Source organism: Protopterus annectens, chromosome 8.part0, assembly GCF_019279795.1.
Source record: "Protopterus annectens isolate FY-2018-M chromosome 8.part0, PAN1.0, whole genome shotgun sequence".
NCBI classification, from domain to species: domain Eukaryota; kingdom Metazoa; phylum Chordata; order Ceratodontiformes; family Protopteridae; genus Protopterus; species Protopterus annectens.
The window spans coordinates 452,519,974-452,542,005 of record NC_056741.1 but is presented as its reverse complement, the minus strand read 5'-3'; the positions used below and the strand labels follow the sequence as shown (position 1 = coordinate 452,542,005).

Below are 22,032 nucleotides of genomic sequence, written 5' to 3'. Positions count from 1 at the left end.
AAAAATGTAGCTTGGAGGAAACAACTATAGCCCTGTAATAAGCATCTACCATCTTTTAAATCAGCTGAAGAGGGAATGAATACAGGACCCACAGCATGTTGAGTAGAATTTAAAGAGTGCAAAAAGATGTGTTTAAAAAAACAAACAAGTGACATGCTTCTGCTAGTGTGTTAGTCAAATAATGTATTCCATTCAGCAATGACAATCACTATAAGTGTCCATGAGGACAACAGCATGAAGGATAATTTGTTATAGGGAGTGCCCCTTTTAAGTTAGTTCAGTCTTGTTAGTGTAAGAAAGCTAAATATATTACAGGTAGGGGTGAGGAGAAAGGTCCCTCTGATTTTGGACTCTTGCTATACTAGTTATGGGAATGAGTTACTTGCTCTGTAAGACAGGACTAATTCACATTTCACTGTTTCAGGAATACTCTGGATAAGGATGCTAACATTTAAGGGGGAACACAAAGAATATTTTCTGATGAATATGGCTATTGACAAATGTAGTATGGTCAACATCAAGTGTGACTAAATGAAATGAGCAGTCTTATGGTGGGGCAGAATGGGGCAAGTGCCCAGGTTGTAAAACTGCATGCACGGCAAGTACCTTTGTCTGCAGGGCTCTTATTTATTTATTTCCATGAACACAACACCACTGTGACACTTCTGAGGTAAAAATCAAGACTCCATAGCCCTTGAAGTAAGTTCATGTTCCTGAAGGTAAATTGCTGCACAGTGGCACTGCCAAAATGTACAGGCACAACTTGTGAAGCAAGGCATTTGAGTTGAAGAAGTATCTCACCTGGCCCTTAATGTAGTGTTCATAACTTCAGCCTGGCTGCAGCACATGCACACCACACCTGGTCAGTCATATTACCTATTCATCCCCAGAGAAGATTCAAGAAGAACATGCACTGACTTGGCTGGCATAAACTTGTTGCTAGCATTATGAGTGCAGATGTGCAGTATTGCCCTTGCCAGCTGTTTCAGGACAGTGTGGGTGGATGAATGATTCCTGTAAAAGGTATTGTTATAAGTAAATACTTGCTACTTTGCTGAACATGGAGTTTTTGAAAAAGTTAAAGAAGAGTTAAGGATAAAGAAACATGGGTAACTATGCAGATAGTGCAGCTGCTGAAATGGGTGAGGCTGGGAAAATGTCCAGTCAGAAATGTTTGCAAAATGTATCGTAGCCCTTAAATCCATGCTGCTTTGTTTAAGTTAAAGCAGGATGGGGATTGGTATGGAGAGTTATGGGAATGCATTAGTATTTAGTATGTTTGATTTGCTGTCTGTGGCTTGTAGCTGCTGATACCTGGAAAGTTACACTTCATATTAGTAAATGTGAAAATTCATTTGTGATGAGTCACTCTAGTTTAACTAATATCTACCATTATTCCTAGAGCTTTAATGAGGCAATCATTGTTATGATTTAAACCTCTATTTTGCAATCACAATGTATGTCTTTTTTGTTAAGTCTCATAATGTTATTATGATTACTATTGCACCAGTGCAGTTATTATTTTTAGTCTATATTGCAGAAATTGTATAACATCTTCTTTTGAAGAAATTACGGTATTCAATTTGCACTCATGTAAGATCTGATTATCCAGACCCATTTCCTACTTTTATATTTGAGAAAAATTGTCTGAAAAGAAGTGGCTAGAGTAGACAGCCCTGAAAGATAGTGCAGGATAGACAGATAATTGCCCACCTCAGGTTAGTATGTCCTTTAATGAGTGTTTTACATTGAAGCAAATATGGACTGACATTTAATGCTTTACATTTTTCGATATATATATATATATATATATATATATATATATATATATATATATATATATGTATATATAAAACACTTTAAGGAAGCTAATAGCAAGGAAGCCGATGACACATTTAAAGTAGTTCATTTAAAAACGATTTGTTTATTAATACTTCTAAGTGAAAGCTGATGATATATAATATGAAAACAATTAAGGTATGTATTGAGTTAGAAGGATAAAGGTTAGAGGTAGTGAAAAATCATATATATTTACATTTGGTATCTTCTGAAGACATGAGTTAGAAGAAACAGACAGATTTCTTAAAGGTAAAGATTGACAAATGCAATGCCTTCTATAGGATTAAAAGCTTAGAAGTAATGAGGTTAAAACCCTTGAAAGGAACCATTCATGGCAGGATTTATTCAATAAATATATATGTGGCACAAATATACAGGGTGAAAATATAAGGGCTTGATGAAAACAATGCATAAGATATTAATGAAAGTTTTTTTGTTTACTCAAGCACTTGTTTTCTTAATTTGTCTTTAATGAGAAATTAATGGAATGAACCACAGATGAGTACAATTTTTTTTTTATTTTTTAGTATTTCTTGGGGACTTTAGCAAAAGTGCTTTTTTGGCAAAGAGCACTTTCGCTAAAGGATTCGGTGATTTGTTTTCGGACAATTGAACTTTCATTCAATCATCATGGATATATATATATATATATATATATATATATATATATATATATATATATATATATATGTGTGTGTGTGTGTGTGTGTGTGTGTGTGTGTGTGCGTGCATGTATATATATATATATATATATATATATATATATATATATATAGAAAGAGAGAGAGAGAGATCTACTAGATCTGTGAATCAATTCCTGTGATTCTACTCCCTTATCATACAATAATTTGAAATTCAGTTTCCTGGTAAATAATTTTAACTCTAATATAGTATATACCAAGTTAAACCTAGTCACTGGTACAAAGCAAAATCCCTTTTTAAAAAAATTGGTTTCTGTTAAAAAGAATATTACTAGAAGTATATATCTTAAAACCTTCATTCTCATAAACTACTGATGTGGAATAAAAAATCAAACAAACTTCATTGTTTTTCTTTCTCTTCCTTGGCCTGTCCCCTCTGGAAATAAATCCCCGTCTATGGACTTATTTGAGCCTTATGGTCCATTCTTAATTCCCTGTTCTGTAGTCTTGGGGACTTCCTTGGTAAAGGGAGGATTCCTAGGGTGATGGTGGAAAAAATTGCTGTCTTGATAATACCTTATTATATCATTGTCCCAAGATTGACAGTTGAGTGTACTTTAGGTTAATTAAGATGCGAAGGGTGTAAAGTAGTGTACGGTTGAGAAGGGATCTGTGAGGTATTATTTGACTATAGAGAGCACCTAGCTTTTGGTGGTTGCTTCTTACAGCTTATTTTATGTGATGATCAAATTTTAAACTTTTATAATAGTGACTCCTAGAATCTTATTTTGACTTACTATTATTTTTATTATTGGTTGAATGCTTTGGTATAAATAGGATCAGTTTTGTTTTTAGGGTTAAAGAGCAATTGTGTATCAGACAGCCAGGCCTCCGTGGTGGAAAAACACTCCTGGGTGAGTAGTTTTAATTTATTTATGCTTTAGCAGAACAGATGATTGTTGAATCTTCTGAGAACTGTATGATAGTGGCTTGTTTGGAAACTAGGTGGAGGTCATTAATGAATATATTAAACAACAGTGGACCTAAACTGGATTCCAGAGGGACACCCAGTGTTATGGGAAACAAACAGGAGATGTCATTTTGCCATTTTACTGCATGCTGCCTATCTGACAGGTAGCCTATTTGAGAGGTATATGAAGAACCAAGATAGTGAAGTTTCATGTATTCCTAGGCAAATTAGTTTTTGAAGCAATTTCTGGTGGGATACCATGTTAAAAGCTTTGAATAAATCTAGGAAAAGTGCTTAGATTAGTTTCCTATAGTTTCAGTATACTGGTGGGTTAACTGATGTTATAAAACAAAGGGGAGCTGTACATGTACTACAAAAAGGTTGGAAATTATATTGTATAGGGGACAAGAGGCAGTTGTCAATGAGAAAGCTGAGGAGTTCAGACTGGCTACATCTCTCCAGAAATCTTGAGAGTGGATTCAGGATGGCTATAGGCCTGAAGTCTGAGAGCTCATTTGAGTTTCCACCTTAACAGAGAGGAAGAATGTAACATCTTTTTCATAGGGTTGGGATATAGCTTTCGGTGAAGGAGCAGTTGATTAGGCTTGAGACAGGAAAAGCTTGGGTATTTCAGCAGTTTTTAACTACTCATATGGTATGTTATCTTGAGCATGAGCAATAGGTTTTAAGGTTAGTACTAGTTTTTTAATTGCAGAAACTAAGACTGATTTGAATGTACTTGTTTTGGGATGTGACGCCGTACACTGGCCCAGTAATCAAGGAGCCTCAATCCTCACCACTAGCACTGGTGAGGGGCATGCACATTGGGGGAATAACAAGTACACACACAGTAAAGTACAATTTGCCTTAAGATCACACAGAGATCACAGTCAGTCTGGGGCTGGTTTCTCCCTTTCTCTCCAGATCCTCAGTAAGACTCCCCACTGGCACAGCTATAGGGTACAGATCTCAGCCTGGTGATCAAGCCAAAACTTCCAGCACCCTCTCTGTCCAACCAGTGCTTTGTGTCCCTGTTCAAATAGCTGACACACACACACACACACACACACACACACACACACACACACACACACACACACACACACACACACACACACACACTTTGAGGTATGAGTTATATAAAAACATACAGACAGTCCTGGGGAAGGCTGGCACAGGTTCTCCAGCTATGCCCCCTTCTCTCCAGACTATAAGGTAGAAATCACTGCCACCAACAACTATTATCAGCTACTATAAGGCCCTTCCCAAAGCGTGACCAATTTCACTGTGCAATATTACAGGTTCATAGTTACTAGGTATCTCCTCCAAAGGAGGACATTCTCAGGACTGCAGCATCCACTCCGTTTAAAGTACAACACAGTACAGTATCAGCAATCCATCTATGTACTGTGGGAGTAGAACCCACAACATTCTACATCAAAAGCAAGTATACTACCTGTTGTACTACTAACAATGCAAAAATTCATCACTACCAAGTCTGGATCCCAGTACCCTATGCACTACAATCACAGCAACATACCTCTACACCATCTGAGCTTACTGTTATCCAAATAGTAAATGTGTCAAACAGCAAGACTATTGGAGTGGCTTGGACAGTATCACCAAATACATGCAATGTACTCTAAGAGCTTAAATTATCTCTACACAAAACAGACACAGTTGAAAGGTTTAAAAATATGTAATAATAAATAATAAAACCAAAAAGACAATACTGATTACTTCAACACAATTACATTACAGAGTTCAGAAATCACAGGAAAATGTTTTAAAACAATAATGTAGAACAGTCTGACATAAATATAGAAAACAGCTACACTAATCTGGCTGTTTCTATCTATCTCTAAGAGAAATCACTGTTCTCAGTTCTACTTACATAAAGAGCAAAGCAAGTGGCTGGTGAGTTGTTGTCAGCTTTAGACAGAATCCAAACTGCTCTCCTTTCTTTCTGTCCTTAAATTGATAACACAGTACAGCTGAGCCATTTCAGATTATATCATTCTTAACAGTTCTGATTTAGTTTCCCAGGCTCACAGAACTTAAAATTTACATGTCTTTTTGTAATCTGCACCTGCAGGAAGCCACAGCAATAAAAGACATTTTACATGTTGTTGTTTGTCTTTTGGCTTTTTCCCAGTAAGGGGTCACCACAGCAGAACTCCAGTCCGCTAATGATTGGCAGTAGATTTTTTTTACAAAACTCTGAGGTGCCTGCTTGACGCCCAACCTTCACTGAAGGCACTCCCATTTATGCACGCATGTCTTTTGAACACTACCCAACCATGGGGAGGACATGCAGACTCCACACAGAAGGCACTCTCAAGCCACGCTGGGAATCGAACGGGAGAACCTCTTGCTGTGAGGTAACAATGCTGCTGCCATACCAAAGAAATTTTACATGTAAAATCTAGTAATTAACTCTTGCCCTAAGACAACAGAAAGAATTCCTTAGTCCAGACATCCTGTCTCTGAGCTTGAGATCAAACAGTCCTAAAATGCTTGTCTTATCGGCTTTCTTCTAGCAGGGTGCACTATAGTTACATTATACAAGCCTGTAGATCCTATAAATATTTACAATGACATAGAATTATTTACAAAATTCTATCTAGTTAGGCTGGGAGCCTTCACATGGGGTCTAACAAAGAACGAGAGGAAGTTGTGTCTGCCTGTGCTGAAGGTTTAATAAGAGAGGTTACTGTTTGGATAAAGTGCACATTAAATTCATTGGTTATGTTGTCAGTATGGTTAGATGAAATAGGCATATGTTGTGTTGGTGTACTGGGTTTAAACAGCTGATTGATTGTAGTCCAAAAAACTTTGGTTTATTATAATTTGCTGCCTGTATTTTAATATAGTAGTTTTTTCATCAGCTTTATTTGATTTCTTGTATTGTTTTTGCAATTTTATAGTACTAATGGGCAGCTATGGTTTTAATTTGCTTCTAGTTTTTCTAATGTCTCTCTTTCATGAGCAATTTAGTACTTTTTGAAAGCCATGGTGCTGGATTCAATTTAATTCTTTTCGTTCTTATTTGGGCAGGTTCATTTAGTATGTTAAGGAAAATTGAGTTGAACAGGGCTTTAGCTTCAACTGGTAGTGCTTCAAGAGCTTGCCAGATGACCAAATTTAGTGCTGTGATGAACTGGTCCTTATCAAAAGAGGAGAGGTTATTATCAAGTTTGTACTGATGCTGTTTTTGGTTACATTTATAATGCCTTTTTGCACAGATGAGTATTTGATCACTTAAGGTATCAGGTAAGGCACTTGCTGAGAAGATTTTGTTCTACTGTAATGTGAATGATAAGTTGTTGGGGTGTGTGGTGGCGGTGAACTCCCTCCATATGGGAGTGGGTGGTGTCCTCTGCAAAAAAGTTTTTTTTTTCTGTTTTTTTTTTTCTAGTTTTGCTTAGTTAAGTAAGGCAAGTTTAGACCAGTTGTGATTGATCATTTGGGTATAGACATTTTATTTTTATTTTATTTTACATTTGTTTACTGGGGTGGTATCGTAATCAACCACAAGTGAGGTGCGGCCCAGGTATACATTTTATGTTTTAGATCAAATGACTTTTTCCAGGTATTGTGCGAGGTTGGTGTTAGCATACTGAATTTGGCAGGGGTGGAGTGGAGGGTGGGAACTTGCTCCATTGCAAAAAAAAAAGAAGCTAAATACAGGTTTTGCACTTTCTTTGATGACTCTGTGTTTCCATTTATTTCCTTTTGAAAGATAGTGTTCAGGGAAAGTGCATTTCAATGAGTTGCCTAAACATATAAGAGTATATATGTTGATTGACATCTGAAATGGAAGCAAAGGATGAAAGTTTATGGCTGACTAAGTTTGCAGATGATTGCAAGCTGGGAGTTATCATTGACTCCAATGCAGTCACTAGCATTCTTCAAGATGGTATATCTCTGACTAACAAATGTTACCAGAGCCATGGTCTAAAACTCAATGCTAAGAAATGCATAATTGTACTCTTTGGAAAGTCAACCATTCCAGCTAATTACCATGTTGATAATATGTCCCTAGGAGTCAACTCAGCAGTCAGGGATCTGGATAAGCACATAGACAGTAGCCATACCTTTGACCACCACATGGCCACAGTGGTGAGCAAATCCTTTTATGTTGCGCAACTTATAACTAAGGGCATGGCATCTATGTCCAAAGAGGTTATTATCCCACTGTACTCTGCCTTTATCAGACTAATTTTAGAGTATAAAGCTCCCTTTGGTATGTACCTGACCAGGCATATGCAGCAACTAGAGCAACCTCAGAAGTTCCATATAAAAAAGAATACATGACATAACAAACCTGCCATATGCAGAGTGCCTTAAAGCCCTTTTCCTCTACTCAGTTTCCTATAGATTGCTGAGGGGTGATCTATGCCTGGCTTACAAGGCATCCACAGACCCCACACTTATGAATCTCTTACATATTCATAAGTCACAGATTACAGAAATACAAGGTCTAGAGACTGAATTTTGGTCTGTGACTTAACAAAACATGCCGGAGAGACAGATATGTGTCCCAGACACTGCCCCTCCTACGGAACAGGCTTCCCATCCATGTGAAGCTGAGTTTGTCTATTACCCATTTTAGTCACAACCTAGATCAGTGGATGAGGAACAGGAAATTTACACTGAGCCTGTCACCCATGTCCCTTATTGATAGAGGTAGCTTATAAATGCCTGGCCTCAGTGTCCTATTTGGATACAGGACATTGTTATTCTTCTAGGCAAACTTAGCTATGCTTAGAAAGGCCCACTATGGTCTATGAATCTACATGTTGATTTACTGAAATGGGCAAACAACAAAACATAGGTGACTGATGCCAGCATTTTGAAAATCAATAGACCAAAAACACAAAGGAAGAAAAAAAATAAAGATTACAAAAAGGATTTTCCATTTGTGATCTAGTTATGAAAACATTACCAAGTATTCAGAAATAATTTGTCTGAATAGTGGCAGTACTACAGAAAGGGGTTTGTAAGGCAAGCTGTAAGGTTAAGGTTATGGGCAGGTTTAGGGTTAGCATGCATTAATAAGGTGGTTTGGGTGGAGCAAAATGATTGCTGTTCCTTGAAAGCAGCCTAGATATGCCCCACCCTCATCAGCTCCTCTGAGCATGCATCTGCTAGCTGGATTTCCCTCAGATTTACTGGTACTAAGCATTATAGCAGCATAAGCTAAGCAGGCTCAAAATGCATGGGGTAACACCTAGGGCTCTCACTAAATGTCACCTTAGTGGTACATTGCAGCTGCTTCACTCCTCTTGGGATGAGGGAGCTGCCAGTGGTCACTCACTACCATCCCAGCTCCCCAGACACCTTCTACAGCTACCTACGCCACTATTCAAACTGTGTTACCTGTGATGTAACAAGAGCCTTACCTATGCAATGGAACAGGTTTGTGTGCTGCATATTGTTGAGAATGACATATGCTTTAAGGAGGTTTCCAAATGGCTTTAATAGCCTTCAGTTTCACATCCTAAGGTATATTAGTAAAAGTAAAAGAAACTGAAAATGCAGAATTATCACAGTTGGTCTCGTCTTCACCTCATCTACTGCATGATATCGACTTTGTGTTTCATGGAAGGAACAGACTCATGTGCTTTCTAAGTCCGTTTCTTATCAAAGAATAATTTAACAGGGACATTAAAATGTAGTTTTGGTTAATAACACATAACAAATTTCACTAAATCCTGCTTAACTTTAAAATGTATCCATGCATGTGAATTACTTATTCAATAAGATATAACTATTATATAGTTAATTATATCATAGGCACATTACCTGTAACGTTAGTCTCTTGTACAGGACCTCAACAATTAACTTACATATGCTGTTTATTTCACTGCATTATAAACGTAATCATAGTTTTTAAAATGAATGCTACAGTGAGCAGCAATACTGTTATCATTTTGAATTAAGTTACTGAAAGCATTTTATAGTCCAGAATTCTCCTTTCTTTCACTTCCATCTGTTCATAATAATATTGCATATTTGTACAGAAAATATAAAACCCTGTTCACATGGCATCCCTGACTGTCTCCGCAGAAATTATTCCACAATTATTTGCTGAAGATTATGACTTCAGGGCAGAAAACTCAAACGAAGCAGATGGTTTATGGAGTAAAGTGTTTGCTTTTATACAAGCATCTACAATAACACATGAATAAATTCTGTAAATCTAAATTCCATGGGGTACAGTAATATATGTGGTCTGGGACCTACAAACAAATGTAATTGTTTTGTGGTAAATTAAGTTTTCTTCTTTTCCCACTTACAAGGACAACAGGAAAATCTAAACATTAATTTTAATTGTCATTTCTCTGTTCTTTCCTAATTTTACTTCAGTGACAAGACTGACAACTACAGGAGGAGAAGATAAATTACTGACACAGATTTTGAAAAAAATCCTGAAAATCAGCAAGACCTGAGCTGTATGATAAGCTGTCATATAAAATATGATTCTGCTAAAACACTGTGTCCTTGCACTGTTAACTTCAACCAGAAACATTTATTATGACCACAGCTAAGTTACAACACCACTGGGAGAGTCTTAATGCAGTACAGCACAGGATTTTAGTAATGAATATAATCAAACCTACTGATGAAATAGGTAGCATGTGTATGTATGCATGCATGTGTTTATATATATATATATATATATATATATATATATATATATATATATATATATATGGGTCTCCTTTATTAGAACGAAAGATAAAGTCAAAGCATCATTTGGATAAGATGATGCAACAAGATGTGATTTGTCTAGTCACAGAACCAAATGAATGGGTGTCGTCCATGGTAGCTGCTCACAAGAAAGGCTCAGATGAAATCAGAATATGCATTGATCCTGGAGATTTGAACAAAGCATGAAAGAGACCATATCATCCAATGTGCACAGTTGAGGAAATTGCATTTCGAATAACAAATGCCACTGTAGTTTCTGTTTTGGATGCAAACAGTTCATTTTGGCAAATGATGCTTGATCGTAAATCCTCATTTCTAACTACTTTTAGTACCTGTTTGGCAGATACAGATTTCTAAGGATGCCATTTGGAATAAATTCTTCAAGTGAAGTTTTTCAGCATGCAATGGAACAAATTTTGTCAGGTTATCCTTGTGCCGTAATAGTAGAAGATCTACTAATTGGAGGCAATGGCAAAACAGAGCATGACAGAAACCTCAAGAAATTTCTAGAGAGAACACATTTAACAAAATTGAAGCTCAATCCTCTGAAGTGCAAATTCAGACTTCCACAAATTAAACTACAAGCAAAACTGGACCACACAAAATTCGACTAAGGCTACTGGACACTTAAGCTGCACAAGAGAGATAGTATCTGAAAACATATGATCATTTACCTTACTATGGATTTAGTTGCATTTATATATTGGACAGTTGTTCTTAAAATAAATTTTTGCTAGGACAAAGTAAGATTTCTTGGAATATACTTTCCCAATATATTTTTATATCTTCACCCATTATTACTCAAAAGAGCTTTAGCTGTATATTATTTTTATTGACAAATCTGATGAAAGGTTTATGAAAGAGATGCAAAAACATGGATGACTAATCCTCAATCCCAAAATAAAGGAATCAAATTTCCTTCACTAAGATTTTTTTACTGTGTAATTCATTGAATTCTACTGTTGCGGGAATAAATATTTATTTACTTATTTTCGAATGATGTATCATTAATGTATCAACTACCCCACCATTAACTGGAAAAACTACTCATGTACCAACTCTTTTGCTCAACGTTTTTTGGAATTCATAAATTCCAACGCCTTGGATCAACTTATCCACACTATCCTAGACCTAGTCATTACCAACATGGGCGACCGGTGTTCCACACCAGAGGTCAGTTCCTCATTGGTCAGATCTGACCACAAGCTAATCAGCCTAGACATTAACATCCCGCCTCCACCCCCCCATTAGAGAAACCACTGTAAAAAAATTCTCCAAAGCCAACTTCACGCTTCTTAAGACAGAAGTGGCAAACTTCACAACATCCATGCAGATGGACAATAAAGGTACGACTGCTGAATCCTACACAAATGCACTTTTTAAGCACTTACATGAGTACATGGATCATGCTATCCCTAACAGAACCAAGATGCTATCCTCCAAAAAAAAGGAAGCCAATCTGGTGGTCCCCTGCCATAAATAAACTCTACAACAGAAGAAAGAAACTGTTGCAAAAAAGAATAAAATCCCATGACTGGAAGAACTCCCTGGTCAGCTTCAGTAAGAAGCTGAGATCCCTCATAAAAGCCTCCAAAACTAGTTATGAAAACAAAATCACCACTGATTCCAAAAACAACCACAAAGCATGCTATAGCTATGTCAAAAATCTCAATGGCAACACTCAGATCTGCTCTGAGTTACAGCACAATGGCATTAAATATACAGAACCAACTGATATTGCCAACATCCTGGCAGATAGGTTCAGTGCTATCTTTATCCCCCCACCTCCTAAAGGGCCCATCTCTATACCAGAAGAATGCAAAGTTCCTGTAATCACGGCTGCACAGGTAAAAAACACACTCTCCAAAGTCAAGAACACAGCATCCATACCTTCACCAGAGGCTTTGTGCCCACTGAGTGGTGCACAGCTACAGTTATCCCACTCCACAAGGGGGGATCCACCTTGGATCCCGGGAACTACCGCCCCATCAGTCTGATGAGCCTGATCTGCAAGGCCATGGAACGTATTATCATGGAACTTATAAACAAAGACATTGGCAACCTTAAAACACTGGACCCCACCCAGTTTGGGTTAGTGAAGGGCCGATCTTGTCTCCTGAACCTTATTGACTTCTTCGAATTAGTCTCCTGAGCTGTGGATGAGGGTAAGGCAGTCCACACGGCCTATCTGGACCTTGCCAAGGCCTTTGACACCATTCCCCACTCTGGAATCATAGATAAGCTTACTAAGCTGGGCATACGTCACTCGATGGGTTGCCAACTGGCTTACTGACAGAACCCACACTGTAAAAGTAGCTGACTCCAAATCCAGCTCCAGACAAGTGACAAGTGGAGTACCTCAGGGTTCAGTCCTGGGACCTCTCTTGTTTGGCATCTACTTATCAGAAGTACAGGCCAACACTAAGGGACTCTGGCTAACAAAGTTTGCAGATGACTGCAAACTGGGAGCCATTATTGAATCCCCAAATGATGTGGATACTCTACAAAAGGGCCTTACAGAAACAGATGCTTGATGCCAGAGCCATGGGCTCAAGCTCAACGCCAAGAAATGTATAGTTATCCCCTTTGGGAAAAAACATGTACCCGTGAATTATCACATAGGTGGCAGTACACTAAACACTGAAAGTGTGATAAGAGACTGAGGAACACAGGTGGACAGTGGTCTCACCTTCAATAACTACATCACCGCAACAGTCAGGAAATCCTTCTATGTGGCACACCTCATCACTAAGGGCTTTTCATCCAGAAAAAAGGAGGTCATTGTCCCACTGTACTCATCCCTCATTAGACCCATTATAGAATACAATGCCCCATTTGGTATGTACCTCTCAAGACATCTGCAACAACCGGAAAGGCCGCAGAAATACCTCACTAAAAGAATCACAGGCCTAAAGCAGATGCCCTATACTGACCACCTTAAAAAGATCCAGCTATACTCAGTCGCATATTGTCTACTCAGAGGCAATCTCTGCTTAACATACAAGGCCATGTCAAACCCATAGCTGTTGGACATGCTACACATAAAGAAATCCCAATCCCTCAGAGCCACCCCCTCCAGGGATCTAAATCTTGTCATCACAATAAACAAAATATGCTGGAGGGATAGGTTCCTGACCCAGAGACTCCCCAGACTCTGGAATAGACTGCCCATACATGTCAAGCAGAGTGCCTCTTTGGCCCTCTTCAAACGGAACCTTGATGATTAGATGGGAGAAAGGAAATTCACCCCAGGGATCACATCAGTCACCCTGCTAGACAGGGGTCCAGGGAAGTAAACAGTGTGGGAAGAAATAGCCAGGGAATTGTTATGGCTAGGCTTGTATAAGCCCTAGGGCCGATAGCCTAGTACCAACCTATGAACCTATAAGATGACAGCAAACTAGGAGCCATAACTGAAACTCTTAACGATGTGGACATCCTGCAAAAGGGCCTCACTGAGACAGATGCCTGGTGTCAAAGCCATGGCCTCAAGTTCAATGCCAAAAAGTGCATTGTCATCCCCTTTGGTAAAAACCCTGTACCCAAGAGCTACCACATAGGTGGTAGTCTACTTAACACGGAAAGTGTGATAAGACACCTTGGGACCCAGGGGGACAGTAGTCTCTCCTTTGATAATCACATCACCACAGTAGTCAGGAAATCCTTCTACATGGCACACCTCATCACAAAAGGTTTCTCATCCAGGAAAAAAGAGGTCATTAATCCCCTCTACTCGTCACTCATTAGACCCATTATAGAGTACAATGCCCCTTTTGGTTTGTACCTCACAACACATCTACAACAACTGGAAAGGCTGCAGAAATACCTCACAAAGAGGATTACTGGCCTCAAACAGATGTCCTACACAGACCGTCTCAGAAAACTCAGCTTTACTCCATCGCATATCGCCTACTCAGAGGTGATCGCTGCCTAACATACAAAACTATGTCAAACCTAGAGCTGTTTGACATGCTCCACTTAAAGAAATCCCAATCCCTCCAAGCTACATGCTCTAGGGACCTAAACCTTGTCACCACAATAAACAGAACATGCTGGAGGGATCGATTCCTATGCCAGAGACTTCTCATACTTTGGAAAAAACTACCTATCTATATCAAACAAAGCTCCTCATTAGCACTCTTCAAAAAAATCTTGATGATTAGATAGGAAATAGAAGATTCACCCCGGGGATCACCTGTGTGGCTTTGCTCGACAGGGGCACAGGAAAATAATTTTCTTGGGTAGCAAAAGCCAGGGTACCTTTTTGGCTAGGCTTGTATAGGCCCTAGGGCCAATAGCCTAGTACCTACCTATGAACCTATGAAGATAAACTGTTAATTTTGAACAATGTAATGATTGTAAACAATGAATAAACATATGAACTCCCCCATGCAAAACAAGGTGACCCCAATCATGACAATACTGGTTATGCAAAACAAGGTGACACCAACCATAACAGCATTGGCTATTCAATAAACATTCCCCTCCCCACCCATTCTACTAAAAGCCATGCAAAACAAGACAACACCAACCATAACATCATTGGCTATTCAATAAACATTCACCTCCCACCCATGTCCCTAAAAGCTGTCATAGGTGGCAGCTGCCTCTAGCCCTCCCACAAAAATTGTAACAAAAAGCCCAAGCTACTCAGTCAACTAAGCAGCTCTCGTCTGCCAATAAAAGTCTTTGAACTTAAAGGAGAACTGATTGCTTGTCTTTTCTTTAACTGGGAAGCTAGAGATCAGACCTCTTCACCCAGACCTATAGTTTTTTAGTTAATTTCTTTAGTTTTCTCAAGTTAATTAAAGAATGTGGAGAAGGCCTACATGATGCAGAGATGTGGTGAGACACAGAGAGGCAAAGCAAAGTGACACCCATCATAAAGAGAAATGCTCATAAGAAGTGGATCAGAAGGCTACAGAGGGGAAATGCAGTCGGAATTAACAATGGCTAACTGAACCCAAAACCTCTAAATTCTGACATCTGAATGGATCACTGAAGCATAAACACAAACCAACACAGCAGCTAAGGATCTCCTATACCCCACGCATAATAAAAAGTATGTTATATAAGACAAAAACAGTAAAAAGTAACCTAATATCAAATATTTAACACCACTATGCAATGTGGTTTAAGCAAGTACAAGACACATTCTAATCACCAATTTAGTTAGTAATAATATTTATTTAAGGCATTGCACAGCTGTAATTAAATTGTTAATTTAAGTTTTTTTTCATCCCGATCCTGAATTCAGCCAAACTAGAACTACATTCTGCTTCAGGTGGCTGGTGACTTCAAAGTGCTGAAGCCAGGATCACATTTTTCCCTGCATATTAGTACATAACCACATTAGCAATGCCATTTTATACTTTCATGTACATACTCTTTGTGTTGATTGCAAATAATCCAATAATGTGATATAATGCTCAGATGTTTTATATAGTGACAAAATTCAGTATTTATAATGTACATTTGCTGCTTTTTCAGGTATCTAAATGTCCCAGTTTTGTTGAGTCTCTCCACACTAGTCTGTCAGGCAAAACCAAGAAAATGTAGGCTGTTTTTAATATTAAAATACATTTCTGCCCAACAATCTATATATTAATCACAGAATATTTGACAATAGTGCTATGAATTGTAACTGGATTCGTGGCTTGATGTTTAGCTATTCCATTAATCTTATTGGCATACTCTTTAACATACTATGCTTATTTTTATGAAATAGCTGCTAATTTTCATGGGAAAAGAAAATAAAAGAAAAAAACAACAAGCATCTGTTGCAGGCTGTGCGTTCTGCCACTTTTGAGATTACTTTTGCCCAATCTGCCACAAATGTCCACTCACAACCTTAAGTAATTTAACGCACTTTAGTTCTAAGCCCTGTGATTCAATAAAATGTGCCACCAGTCTTCGATTATTAATAACTTATATTCTCTGATTTGAAAAGGAAGGTCTCACTCTTGTCAGCAGCTTTTAATAAGAAACCCATAAATAAGCATGTGGTATTGTTTTTCAGTTTGGCTAACTGATATCTGAAAGCTGAAATGTGCAGCAGACATTTCCATTTTATATAAATGGTCTTATGTTGTTAACCTCCCCTCCCTCACACCTTCCATTTAAAAAATGTACACATTTCTCCCATCTTTCCATGTACTTACTCATTTAACAAATTGTCATTATTTTAAAATGCTGATTTTTTTTAGGTGAGTGATCCTCATGTCTGTTGGTGAGTAATTTATATTTTAATACATAATACAGGCATTACCTTAGAGGGGTGTGAATATCTTCTTGCCTTTAACTCATAATATTTCTCAGAGATGCTCATATAAATGTACTCCTGTGAATACACAGTATATATCTGACTACACCTTTGTCTGAAAGTGAAAGAGAACTAAAACATCAATGGTGCTGACGCTGAAGCTGTGTACTATAATGTAATGAAACCTGGCTTATGGAAATTAGAAAAAACCCTGACACCAGCAATTTATTATTCTAAAAATGTATTACAAAGGAGACTCATCATTATCACTGGAGATCAACAGAAAAATAAAAATCAATGTCTGATGATGTAGTTTTTATTACAGTCCAAATAATTTCTCCATTTCAGGCAGTCTGGCCTGCTGATAGGATAAAAGGAACAGGACATCCAGTTCTAAAAGGTGCACAAGTGGGTTGTAGTTTGGTGAGAAGTCGGATTAGACAGCATTTCTGGAGGCAATAAGGATTTCCAGGTTGTAGACTCCCACACGCGGGAACTGCTTTGTAAGGTAAGGTTTAGCTTGCGGGATATGCTACCAAAATGCTTGAGATGAGCTTCATTATTTATTTGTGGGGTAGTGGTGTGTTCTGAGCTATTTGTTATAGATTTATTTAGAGCTCTCTTATCTGCTACCACTACTCTAAGCAAGCTGAGCCATCCTTGGACATATGATTCTTCACAAACTCAAACACTTATTTGACGTCTAACCCAAAATGCTGTTAAAAAGATGGTTTGATAGGTTATAGACCATGAGAACATGTATTAGATAATTCAGCATCTGAGTGGTCTTGGATGGATATATTTTTGTCCAGTCTGCTGACCTCCAGTCTCTCAAGCCACACAGCTCTCCAGCTGACTCATTCAGCTCCTGATTAAGTGCTGAACTACCCTGTTCTTAGGGTGACATTTACCCAAGGTTGCCTTTGCTTAATCACTCAAGCTTTGCTCTCATGCTCAAACCATGCCATCCAGAAGTAAAACCTTGAAAAGCTACACCCTCTCATCAGTTATTGCTTATGTATTCTCTGAGAGTATCGACTCTATCTTAAAACAGAAGTAGAATGTTTGCCATGATCACAGCTACCAAAGTGGTTTTCCTTTCTAAATAAAAATAGCTGATACTAATTATCAGTTCTATAACTGGGCACTGGCATCCTCTGTGCAAAAATCTACAATCATACCCTTATACTGCAGAGTCAGTAACACTGAAAGTCAATGAGAACAAACAGTAACTCACTTCAAACAAAGACTAATGACATCCTTGCTAAATACTTTAATGTTATTATACATATAGTCCAATAATGAAAGAATCATAAAAATGAAACATTCCCAAATATGAATGTAAAATGATTATTCACTTAAGCTATGCTAAAGCCCACTGTTAAGATTTTTTTAAGAAACTGCTGCAAGCTGTAACACCAACAGGCTAACCAGTGAAGTTGTCTGGTTAGAAAGATGCCCACAAACCCATGTACATAACTGCATTCATCTGTCTGCCTTTACGGAAGGTGCGCTGTTTATTCTAATTATTGCTCAGGTTACTCTGAAATGTTGCCATTAACTATATTAATATCAAATTACATTAATGCCCATACAAGAACAGACTAAGTCTGATAATAAAAACCTACTCTTTCACTAATCAAACTAATTAATTAAGGAAAGAAATGTGAACATTTCAGAAAAGCAATTGAAGTGGTTAGAGGTGTAGAAGGATTAGTATATTAGTGTACTATTGGTATCACAAACATCAGACTGAAAGTTCAGAAATTAAAAGATTTCTATTGTACTGATGCTTAGATTGTATTTAGGAACAGAGGTTATTTTACTAATTAAAATATGTCAATACACATTATTTAGCAGATTTTATAATATACTTTAAAGCAATAGATTTCAAGGTTTTTTTTTTCAAAGGTTAAAACTAGAACAAATGAAGTCTGCCTGTTCCCTGTACATATCACCCATAAACATTTAATTCTTACTGTGGCAGAATCTGATAAAGCAGAGCCTCGGCTTTGCCTTTCTCCTCAAGGTATGCTTGTGTTCTTTCTTCAACCAGCTCCTCCAGATTGTTAGCATACTGCTCCATTCGAGACAGCAAGTTATCCAAAATGTTGGTGCTGCACTCCCTGAAACATATTGAGGAGAAACAAAAATACCAAATTAGTTTAGACATAGCCCCTGAAGTCTATAGCAGTGTTGGCTCTTGTTGATTCTTTATGCATATGATGTATATTACCTCATGCCGTGTAGTGACACATTGCCCATTTATTCCTCAATGAACACACCGCTCATATTTTTTTCCATTCTTCCCTCTTATCCCTGCCAGCTTACCATTTAGAGCATGCATTTCTTGTTTATGTATGAATTAATACAGTCTCTCTTTTGTTAAATGGGTATGCATTATGACTACATAAGATCATTTGCAAACTCAAACCTGACCTCAACAGCAAAAAAGAAAAAAAGTGTCATGCAAACAAGACCATGTGCTACATATTAGAAATTAATAAACAGGTGATACACCAAATTTCACTCACATTATTAGTGAAAAAATTGTAAGCACTTGTACTTTCCCTAAATCCCTCTTCCTTAAGGATGAGCAAGATCATCAATTTAATCTGCTTCCTACTCACCATCACATGAGGCAGTGTATCAGGTGGCTGTCAAGACTGCTCCATTGTCTTCTAACAGAACGAGGAGTACAATTTATGCTTGCATACTTTCTTCATTGCAATGATGCATGTAATCTCAGTTACTACAAGAGTGGTTTACTAATGCCACAGATCACAGACTTTCACTATAAGGATGGTGCTCCCACTGCATGAAACTGCAATTCAAAGTAGAATGAACAGGGTAAATGTATTTTGTTCTTCCTTTAATCCCAGTATTCATTCCCAGTCATTCAGTGTGATAGACAGGTTAATGGAGTTTTCTTTTTTTTTTTTTCCTAACTAATACCACTGGTGAAGTAATTGAGGTTTGCTTAGCTTTCCTGGCTGCATAATTCTTGCAGGGAGAATTGAGCTGAAGTGGCCAATAGCCTTCTGCCTCATAGAGAAAGTCAGAGAAGTACTGCCACCTGATGGAGACCAGGAGGCTGTGTCATTGTTTCCTGAACAACTGCTTTGAATGGGGTTTGGTAGCACCATGTGGCATCATACTTAATTACTGGTCTGTTATTGTGTACTGTGTAGGAGAACCTGACTGGAGACTAAGACTACAAGATAAGACCCTCTCAGGTTCCTCGGACCACCATATCCTGCTTCAGTATTCTGACAGCCCCACAGATTGTTCTTCATCCTGCTTTACTGACTATTCAGACTTGGAACAATCTGAACAAAGCACTGACATGAACAATTAAATACTAGGGAAAATGTGAGGCTGATGAACTGCTCTCACTTAGAGTCACTTAGAGTAACTGAATCTACATTTCCACAATACTGGATGGCAGCACCTGACCTCATTGCCCAGCTTGACTAAACATTGCCTGATTAATATGCAAGCTGCTAATCATACCAGAACAGTGCACCTAAAAGTGCTTCATTAGACTGGACTTATGTCTGTTGCATGCACTGCCATTTTCCAGTATTTTTTAATCCACTACCTTGTCAGGAGGGTTGTTACATGTCCTCATCACTTTTAATTTATAATTCAGCTACAGGAGTTCCTGTATGCCTGAAAGGCCCTCAGTAGATGTTGTTTTATCTTACAACAAAAGAAGCAAAGGTAACTATTTTCAGTTCAGATAATCAATATAAATTGGTAGACTTGGCTCTTATTCCATGGAGCTGACTAGTGATTGCAGGGAGTGACTGTCTCACTGTTGGATGACTTCCATGCAGGAATGCACCCAGATTAGGAAGAACCTGCTGCTGTGAAGTGATAACATTCAAGTACAGTCTGGTGATTACCAGATGAGAGCCAGTTTCATGACTATTAGATAAGATGGTCAAGGATATTGAATGACAGAAGAACGCCAAGTACAAAACAGTGGTGTGACCAGCACTACTGTATGGTACAGAAACCTGGGCAGTGAAGGCAGAGGAAGCTACAGGTGATGGAGATGAAGTGCTTGAGATGGGTGGTAGAATGCACACTGTGAGACAGATGAAGAAATGTAGACATAAGAACAGAAACCAAAGTAGCTCAGTTGCAAAGAAGGTCAAGGAGATGGTGGATTGTGCAAATGTGCAGAATGACAGAAGACAATTGGGTAGGAAGGCAAGAGGAAACAAGGGCATACAGCTAAGATATAAATGGATGGATTGTATAAGTGAAGACTTGTGACAGTCAGGCCTGACTGTAGAAGAAGGTAGGAGAGTGGCACTGAATCATGAGAGATGGTGACAGTTTAAGTGACAACATGACTCCATGTAGAAAACGGGAAATAGGAGGTTGATGATGATGATGATGACAATGATAGAGTCTGGCAACTACTAGGTAAGATAGTCTGATAATTACCAGATGAGGTGCAATCTGGTGGGTTCCAGATAAGGTAGTCTGATTATTCTCAGATGAAATGCAATCTGGTGAGTACTAGATAAGATAGTCTGGTAACCATCAGATGAAATGCAGCCTGATGACTACCAGATAAGATGGTATGGTTATTAGCAGAAGAAATGTAGTCTGGTGATCAGCAGATGAAATACAGTCTCATGATTTACTAAATGAGATACAGGCTGGCATAGCCAGCCTTAGGCATAGGCCAACTAGGCGGTTGCCTAGGGCTCCGCTGTAGTAGGGATGCTTTTCCACTATTTACTTGGTGTAGGTAGACTAGGATGGGGGCACCAGGTGTTGGGTGCTGTGGAGCCCTTTTGCCTAGGGCACCAGCTGACCTAAGGCTGCTCCTGCAGGCTGGTAATTACCAGATAACCAAAGGGTACTGTGAACCTGACTAGGCAAAAAAAAAAACAGTTGACTCGTCTATGGAATGCTGTTGAATTCAGCTCAAGAAGCTCATGCTTTAATTTCCCTTTGACAGGTGAAGGCTGGCTACGGGCTCCAATAATACTGAGATGACACAATGAAGCAAAATAACAGTTCAGAAAAACTGCAGTTTATGGCAACAGTGTAGACAGAATGTTAATTTAGCCCTATTGTTAATCATAAGTTAGTGAGGATGATGGGTAAGAAAACAAGGGGCCCTGCAGTCTCTAGAGTTAAAAGCAGAACACTAAGTAGCACAGCTGCTGATCTCTGTTCAGAGCATGGATGTGAGCAGGTCAAAAAAGCCCTAGCATCTCTGAATTTGAGGAGTAATAAAAAAGAAGAAATCCCTAATTAAGGCTGGTTGGACTGGGAACGTACTGTGGCAGAAAGGAGGAAGATCATGTGAACAGGGGAGCAGAAGAAGAAGATATGACCCCACTGATTCTGACGGTTGGTGCCCTGGAAAACTGCTGAAGAAGAAATGAACTGTACCTCACCTGAAAATTGTGAACAGACAATGTGCCGGCATTTATTTCCATTAATTATTCAGACTGACTGGTGTACAGCTCCAGATGAATCTAGCTGTGGTCTGAGTTCATTGTGGGGGAAGGAGGGTTACAGAAGACAGACCCAGTCATCATGTGTAAACATTTTTAAACTTTCTTAAAGGTAAG

General features: G+C 38.5%; 1 protein-coding gene across 1 annotated transcript in view; it reads right to left on the bottom strand.

The window, feature by feature from the left end:
* The window catches only part of NPR1 (natriuretic peptide receptor 1), a 3,300,976-nt gene that overhangs the window by 391,196 nt on the left and 2,887,748 nt on the right, over positions 1-22,032 (bottom strand). The window contains exon 16 of the mRNA XM_044079969.1: positions 18,409-18,555. Within this exon, the coding sequence (XP_043935904.1) occupies positions 18,409-18,555 (147 nt within the window). The remainder of the gene's footprint in view (positions 1-18,408; positions 18,556-22,032) is intronic.